Source organism: Ruditapes philippinarum, unplaced genomic scaffold (assembly GCF_026571515.1).
Source record: "Ruditapes philippinarum isolate M1 unplaced genomic scaffold, ASM2657151v2 ctg8415_1_1_1_1, whole genome shotgun sequence".
NCBI lineage: Eukaryota > Metazoa > Mollusca > Bivalvia > Venerida > Veneridae > Ruditapes > Ruditapes philippinarum.
This window is the reverse complement of record NW_026860538.1, coordinates 54,401-63,599: the sequence shown is the minus strand read 5'-3', so window position 1 is coordinate 63,599 and position 9,199 is coordinate 54,401. Positions and strand designations below refer to the sequence as shown.

The window sequence follows — 9,199 nt, the reverse complement described above, 5'->3', positions numbered from 1 at the left end:
GAGTGACCCATGGGTTGACGAGTTTTTTGGTCGGAAATCGTTTTCTTAAAAAATGTCAATGTCATTTAACTTAGTGACCCCAAAACCTACAGGGTTTATCTTCTAGCCATAATCAAATTCTAAACCCTAGGCTCGGCGTTCTTAAGTTATTGTTTGCAAACTGTTTGGTCTCCGGACTGACGGACGGACCGACGTATGCAATGCTGTATACCCACAATTCTTTGAAGAAGGCATAATAACTAAACTCTTAAAATAGAGTATTTTATATAATTTATTGTGAAATGGTACAAATATAATTATGCTGATCTTATAATGATAAATATGGTATGTAAATATGAAATGGTAGCAAAACATATACATGTATAATAAAAAAGCTTTAAGCTAGACATATACGAGAACATCTGTACAATATAATATTGATAATATTCAACATGTCGCAATTTAACATGTATATTATTGGCAATGAACGTGTATATTAAAGTCTTAAATATGACTCATGATTATTGGCTCGGTATATACAAACAAATCACATACATTTTCTAGCCCTCTCATAGTTTCTCCTTTTTTCTTCAGTTATATGATAATGAAAGGGTTTTAAAAAATTAGACCCACGGCCACACACAATTATAAATAAATCAAATCTAACTTACGATGAGATAAAATATATCTTAAGAAAGTCGACAAAATGCAAAAGGTATACGCCACATTAGGGATTTTATTTAAAAAGCACGATGACAAAGAATTTCGACAAAAATGCAATACTGAATAGGTGTGCGCCACGATAGAAACCATCGCGCCACGACCCCCCAAAATCAATAACGGTAACACCTATTTGAAAAAACGATAATTTTCTGATTTCTGAAATATGAATGTGTTAAGTTAATAATACCAGTATTATGCAGTATATTCAGTTTTATTAATTATAAGATATAATTCTATTAAGTTACTATGAACATTCACTCCATTGATCAACCTAAAACTTGACCTTTCCATAACTAACATAGGTCATTCTTCCATCAAAGCTTGCACAAACTACTACCCATGTGTTGTAAAATTAAAGTACGCGTTGCCATGATCAGGAACACCAAAAATGTTACACGTATATTTGAGTGGAAATGGATGTGTATAAAGTGCACCAGCTAAAACGAATTCACACGAACTTTATCGAGTTTATACGAGCTTTTATTTACTTCCCACATTTTGCATCACTTTCTTCATAGCTCCTTTACTGGAAATGCATTTTTTGATTTTAATTTAGATCAGTATGGTTCAATAATAGTTTAATACTTAACATTTATTTTGCTTTTGTCTTATGTAGAGATATGAAATATCTCTCCCGTTGCAATGGAATTAGCGTATTTTAAAAAGGTCTATATTTTGACACTAAAAGTTGCTTTACATGATATATAAACTAAGGGTGTTTATGTACTAGAACAACCCTCGTACTACTTCTATGTCTAAAAATATATATTATTTATAAACTATTAATTTTCATACAACCTAGATCATACAATACATTTCAATGATATGTTTAAAATATATTATTCTTCACTATGAGGTCTACAAGTATTCAAGGATGTATATATTCAAGGATACATCCAGGCCATTATTGAAACAAAAACAATGAGATGATAGCAACTAAAAGATATGCCTTTGTATGACCCTACCATGTTAATTAATTCATAATGAATTTGTGTTACAATGTTAATCCTTATACTAATAATTTTATATAAACAGCTCGGCAAAAGTCCTTGATGGTCATGTTACTGCATTCATCCGATCTGCTTTCATCTTTTAAGAGTTTCTTTGCACATTCAATTGTAAATTGATAATAATTGTGCTAACACGAACATTTTAGAAAACGTAGAAATACAAGTCACTCCCATTTGTTCATGTATTGTAATTGTAGTGACTATTTATAGAATACAATTATATTCATCAAACAATGATGAAAGTACACTTCTTCTTTACTTGAAAAACCGATTAATTTCACGTGCAACTATGCTAATTGGTAAATGATTTAAATTGCTTTTCTCGTATCATAATTTCTTCTTTGGACTTATTGCTGTTCTTTACACTTCTTTACTTGTTTCTTTTTATAGACCTGGTATCTGTCTTTAATTAACTTTATCGTCATTGATAGTTATTTATAATCGTGATGTTTATTGGTGTCTATTTATAGTCTTAATACCCATTTTCGGGCTCGTCACCAAGCATTTTTGTCTTCTCCACCTCACCTGCATGTTGCATTCTTTCCATCTCTTCCTTTTGCTTTCGTTTGAAAAATCCACACTGAACAAAAATGAAAATAATTTATTACTAATGTGCAATTAAAAATGACATATTAAGTAGTTTTTGGACAAATGGCAATCATTCAGATTTCTCTCAATTAGTGAAAAGTGCATATCGATCGTTATAATCATTTTATTATCTTTCTTTTTTTCTAATCTAAATTATAAAAAATATTCAAATAGATGTTTCTGTCTGTATAGAAAAACAGCATGTTTCTAGTTTGCTTTGTTTGGATTTTTTGTGATCTTCAAAATAAATAGGAATGGCCAGGGAAATATATGGGCCATTCTATTAATCTAATATTTTGTTACCTGTTAGAATGTTAATTGTTCTTTTTTTAAATTATCTTTTTGTTTTGAATTATAAAATAAGGTTACCTTCCATAGAATTAATACGATAAGCACAATAAAAAGAAGTCCACCCAGTACGCTGAGCAAAATTATCCACCATGGTAGACGTTGAGGGGGCGGCGACACCGGAAGCAGATCTGAGTATACCTGAGAGAAATATATTAGAAACAATATGAAAATATCCAACACTATTTATAAAATGCCTTAAATGTATATAATTTTGATGTATCGGTAATAATAAAGGTAATGTATGTTAACCTGTTGATGAATGCAACGAGGATCACCACATGCCAAAATATAAGTACTGCTGCACACAGAATAAAATTAGGCAACATTGAAAAATGATAATATATCACATCCATTATAACTTGTAAAGGTTCTGCCATTTCCTTTGTCTTCTAAAGGTAAAAGTCAAGTAAGTGTTTACAAAACCAGGAGCGACAACAATTAAATCTTGTCACTTCGCTGCTTTCCAATTAGATACGGAAAGGGAGGGACGATGTTGGCCGAGTTTTCAAAATCCATCAAATGGAAGGATATCATAATATATATATAATACGTACCGATTCAGATTGTTCGGACGCATCAGTAATCAACCGACTGAGATCCAAGAGTCTAACATAAGCTTCTGATCTAATCTTTATGGCACCGCCATCCTGTTGTTAAAATAAAACAAAAATGAAAAATTAATTAAAATAAACGGTGTGTTCACTCACAATATCTCAGTCTCTTTTTAAAGGTTCATTATGCCTCAGAAATGCTTTTATGTTTTACTATTACCACGGTACATGTTCCTCCTTGTTAATTTGTGTCATAATCAGTAGAGTTAATACAAACACAGAAATTCGATTGATAATGTCTGGCAGAGCCAGACGTCTTTATTGTCTAAGAATAGATTATGATATAATCAAAAAAATAACCAGAAACTTCAAATACGCAATTACGATTTTATTTTATTTTTTCAACAGCTTTTTATTTTTGATGTCCGGTTATATTTTCCAAACAGTTGCTACTCATTGGCCTTTCAACTGAACCATTTTTTGCGGCTGTTCCATCTTGGCAATCAGTACAATTATAGTGATTTAGTACTTTGTATGAAAGTCAAATTACTACTTTGTTTACATGTTAATACCTTTATGACACACAAATTCACATCTTCAGGTAATACGCATCTAACATACTCTAAAATTATTATTTAAAACATTAAAATACTCATGTTTGCATTTCTAAAGAAGGAAAAAAATATAAGTTTCTGAGGCAAAATGTGGTTTAAAATAAATAAAGATATAGATGTATTTGCCTTTCGCAGTATTGTATGGACTCTGTTTAAGACAAGACAATACAGTACAGTGCAGGCACTCAAGAAGTGAGGTGTCATATAAATTCTCATACATAATGACAGCTTTTTAAATAATTGTTCAAAATAATTGTCGGTATTTTTAATTACGTATAACACAAAAAGCTTCCCGATAGCGTTGAGGGAAAATCAATTTGAATAAGCTATAATGGTACATTGCTTATTCAGAGGAAGTATTAAGATTATTTTGTAACACAAATATTTACCATTGAGAATTTAAAGTAAAATAAGAAAAATACATTTGCATACCGATACTTTATCCAATATATCTCCCGAGGCAACATATTCTAACGTGACCACAGCACTCTCTCTAGGTGGAATGTCATAGAGTTTACATTCATATCTTGAACAGCCTCCCTTTGCACAATCCTAAAAAAATGGAGCATATCGCATTACGTGTTACTTCGGAAACAATCCTTACATAACATTTGTAATATTGGTTGGGTTTTATATCATATTGGATCATGCGACGTCCAATACAAGAAAAATATTGGACTGTCATGAGGTACAACCAGCATTTCGACTGCTATACAATTATGTTTTATATTAATACAAGAAACACTTCACGAAACTCCATATCAAAAACACCATGTCTGTCAATATTTTGGTATTTTACAATTATAAAACATAAACAAAGATATTCAATATAAATAAAAATATAAAAGCAAGAAATATTTTTTCATGAATGTACTCTTATCAATGATTTACAACTCTTAAGACTTTACAATGAGTCCAATGATACAAAAAGGATGAAGAAAATACATACAATGTTTTTCATGTCAGCAATACTTTTAGACTCCCCAATATTCTCATCATTTTCTCCAGGCGTATCGACATGAAGATATGTAGGTCCCATACTAGCGGCATGTACGACAGGGGCCGTGTCGGCCGTGTCTGGGAAAGAACAAAACACTCTACACGGTGGTGGGCAGCTCCACTGACAAAGGCAAAAAATCATATATTTGTTATACTAGCATTTTCTTTTTCATTATTTGCATTTCGATTATTGAATGGAAGTAGCTCCATTAACTGTTATTACCAGAAGTATTTAGGTTTGATTCTTAAAAGATGACACAGCCAATTTTACAGAGAAGAGAGTTTTACAGATAACAGAACTACTACAAACATTTTAAAAACAAATATGCATCACATTTTTTACTGAAAAATGTATTCTTAAGGATGATGTGAATCACCATAGCAACAAATGAATATATTCTTACACTGGTAGTATTGAGGTAAAGGAGAGGTGAGCCGCCCTGTTGGATTTGCGGGTATAATACCAGGAGTGTGGATGTGGGTAGAAGACTTGGTCCTTTATTTCGTAACTCGTACGTGTGAGATGTCAGATATTTCTTATCCTTGTCTCTTACTGTAAGGGATATAGGTTTTGATATCCTGAAAAATAATGGATTAAAATTATAATTATATTCGACATAATTCTCAAAAGTGTTTAAGTAATGTCATTATACAGAAGACAGAGACAGACTTCAAATGCAGATCTTACATGCAGCATCATTTCTTGGTAATTATGATTTCCGGTTCACGTTCGTATATAATTATTTATTGAAAATGCTTGAAATTCATTATCAATTATTTGAAAAGTGTTTGTTCCATGTTGATGCAAATTTGTTGCTCCTGGTCACAATAACTGCTTATAAATATTAATTGGTTTACCAAACTCCGGTGAATATTGAATTCGGATGCTGCTCACAAACAAAGAAATATGGAAATATGCAATGTAAAAATCACATCCTTTTATTTACGAGGGGCATTGGTGTATAAAATTATAAAACTTACCCAGTAAAGGTGGTTGCCACCTGATTTCTAACTTGTACATTGATAGTTTTCACGTTATCTGCTGGTACTAATTCCGTACTTAAAGTGGTAGCATTAAGTTTAAACTCCAACTTAGTGTTGTTGATGGAATCCGGTACAAACATACTTAACCGAAACCTGTTAAATATGTATGTATAAGATGTATTTTCATAATATAAAATGTGATAATTTATACCCGTACCCCAATTTGTGCCAGTATGCACATCATTGTAGTCTTTTTCCTGTCTTACTTTAAATTTTCATCTTAATATCCACAAAATTGATACTAGTAATGGGCAGTTCAACAAATGAATCAAGCTGATCAAGACCATTTAAGAAATTCAGCAGGTTAATGGTTAACATAAAAATTCAAGTACTGACAGAGTAATGGAAGACATATGTATACCTTACTCCAGTGTTAGCATACATTGGATTCCCGAATGAACACGCCAGTAATAATTCGTTTTCTGATATTTTTGGGATATTTCTTCTTTGTAAATAGTCGAGAGATTCCATATCTTCTTCGTCAGAATCGTCAGTTCCAAAATTAACAAAACCACAATTGATCTCCGAGTCCCCATACACCTTGGTAACCTTGAACATAACAAGATGTCAATTGTATATACTATACTTAAGAATTTAAGGTAAACTGTTTAAACATATTTCATGTTTATACAGAGTAGATTTTAAAATTCCGACATAACTGTTTGACGGGTTCATACGCGTGATCCAATAACAGGACGGACCGTCGTTCCGTTCAAAAAATTGTTTCACTAATTAGGAATTAATAGATGTTTTCCATTTACGAAAGGTGTTTCATTTACAAGACGTATTCAGTTATGAGTCGCGTTGTATAAAGTGTTAATTAATAACGACAACCGTTGTTTTAATGAGGGATGTTCAAACAAGACAAATATGTAACAACAATGAAGAAGTTTTTCTATTCAATATGAACGTATTGTCTATCAAAATGAGAGTTGTATATGTATTCATGTTCTTGCCATCGACAAGATCATGCCATTTAAAGATTTATTATTATGCAAAATTTATAAAAAATTTATTTTTTTTAAACGACATTTTTTTTAATAAATGCACCATATCCGTCAAAGTCCAAGTGTGTCTGTATTAAAAAAACACATATATGCATGTTTTGGGTTGTTGTTTTTTTTCATTTTGTAAGAGAAAGAAAATAAACAAAACGTTTCTTACCTTCTGGTATTGAAGAGTATTCGGAAATGCTATAAAGAAGTTGGAGCTGTAACTAGGGTCTTCTTCTTTCAAGATGCTAACATCTATAGTCAATGTGGATGCGCCGATAATGAAATAGTCTTTGGATGTGCCATAGTCAGCCTTAGCTGTAAGTCGTAGATCCGTCTTACATTCGTTATTTGGACAATCTTTTTTAAAGTCAATCTGTCATCATTTTCACAAACATTTCCGTGTATAAGAAACAGTAAAGCGTTTTAATTTCAAGTATTAAATAGCCAATTTATTTCTAATTAGATCAAACTCGGCTTAATATTGTATATTGTAATTTACAGCAGAGTCATGACAACCAAACAGAACAGAATTGGTATGATTAAAAAAAAAAATATTTATTTCCTTTAAAACTGCTTTTAGCTTGCTATTATTCCTTTGGGTTACATGCAGAGATAAGTTTAATGCCAATTTACATTGCACCAGCAAGCTGTTCCTTGAACCATCTATTTGCATGGGAATACTGAACAAAAAGCTACTGTCATCATTTTTGAAATCAGGGTGTACACCGTTCATATTAGATTGGAAAAACATGCCCATGAACATTGGAACATGGGACCGTTACGAACAAGTTTGAGGGACCATTCTTTGTCATATTATATTTGAATTCATCCGACTGAGACACTGGACGTACTTGGTGCTATTAATAGCTGACACAGATTTTTTGTAACACATTTTAGTAAATCCTCAAGTACTTATAAACGAACACTCAACAACAACCAAACTACAAGGCTCAATTGGAAGTGGCCTTTATCATGCATCATTATAATATTTTTTGATGAGATTATTGTCTCGATTATATATGGTTATACAACGTTGTGTTCGGAATATGGTCGTAGAATAAGAAGCTTATGAAACACTCACAATTTTTAGTTGTTATTAGTAATCTTTGTCTGGGTTTTTCTCCGTCGATTTATTTGATTAGGTGGGCGTGGAAACCAAGCAACTCCCGGTATTGCCTCAATCTTCATAAACTGGCTTTCATTCGAACAGGTGTCACCAAGTCGGATGTTGACTGTAAAATTAATAAATAATTGAAAAAACAATCAACAGTTTAAAGGTCGTATGTGTGAGTGAATAAATTGCAAAGTGAACAAATGGTTTCCATATATTTTCATGCAATTGTGAGTTTATAATATCGTTTTATAGGTTTTCATAAATTTTCAATATTTTTTATTCATTATTGTCCAATGGTGTGACAGGTTCAGTTTAAAACTTTTGAACTTTTTTTTATTTAGTAATGGGTGTAATAGTTTTAAAAATAAACTTTGTCATATGATTATCTTGATCAGAATATCCTTTTCATTAATATTTGTTCTACCCCCTGAAAATACCTTCTGTATAAAACTATCCACATTGCCTCCATTAGAACGAAATGATATTCTATTATACTCCCCCATATAAGTATCTATCTCTAGGGTTACATTCAGGTCTGTAAATCACAAAATCATGAATAGTAATAGCAGGTTGTGCAATTTGCCATTTTCTTTGGTATGGTATTTTACTTATTGTATTGTAATAAAACAGGCTGAAAGTCTTAGTTTGGTGGCCATTTTTGGCGCCATCTTGGATGCATGATTTGAAGATTTAATCTATGAAATTCTTGCAATTACGATAACTTTTTATTTTACAAAGATGACAATAGGATCATGTAAATACATAGGCACTTGGTTTCGGGATAAAAAATCCTTTTGAGCGGTTTGGAGAACATAAATTTGATTGAATGTAACCATTTTTAACGTAGATGTCTTGATACTAAAACCGTCATTTTCGATGTTACTTACGAAAAAAAAACAAGTGTTTTTATGACGGTTTTATGTTTAAATATATAGATAAAAAATTCATAAACATTTCTTACTTATAAATTTGTAAAGTATTTTCTTTAAAGAGGTCATTTAGCTTCCATGAAAATCTTTAATTTTTAACAAAAATTATTTCAACAATTTTAATAAGCGCATGTTTATAATTAATATAATACATGGATTCCATTCACACAATACATGCTGTAATTTCATGAAAGATATTTATTTAAATTCACAAACAATACAGAACATCCATGAACATGATTTTAAATGAATTGCTTTTCAATAAACACCCAGCGTTTATGACAATATATAATTGTACTTAA

General features: G+C 31.3%; 1 protein-coding gene across 1 annotated transcript; it reads right to left on the bottom strand.

Moving 5' to 3' along the window:
* Positions 1-253: 253 nt before the first annotated feature.
* On the bottom strand, positions 254-8,471 carry LOC132760513 (integrin alpha pat-2-like). Its single transcript, XM_060752500.1, has 10 exons — positions 8,406-8,471; positions 7,024-7,227; positions 6,221-6,408; positions 5,797-5,952; positions 5,220-5,394; positions 4,766-4,936; positions 4,249-4,368; positions 3,206-3,298; positions 2,670-2,789; positions 254-2,292 (listed from the first exon to the last, which is right to left on the bottom strand). The coding sequence occupies exons 1-10, from the start codon at positions 8,469-8,471 to the stop codon at positions 2,185-2,187; spliced, it is 1,401 nt and encodes a 466-aa protein (XP_060608483.1). The 3' UTR covers positions 254-2,184.
* Between the last annotated feature and the right edge of the window lie 728 nt (positions 8,472-9,199).

Excerpts from the sequence above, each read along its gene's own strand:
- LOC132760513 (XM_060752500.1), bottom strand. The coding sequence starts at position 8,471 with ATGGGGGAGTATAATAGAATATCATTTCGTTCTAATGGAGGCAATGTG. Across the intron at positions 5,395-5,796 it reads GTGGCAACCACCTTTACTGG|GATATCAAAACCTATATCCC; the intron begins GTAAGTTTTATA and ends ATTATTTTTCAG. Across the intron at positions 2,790-3,205 it reads CGTCCGAACAATCTGAATCG|GTATACTCAGATCTGCTTCC; the intron begins GTACGTATTATA and ends TATTTCTCTCAG.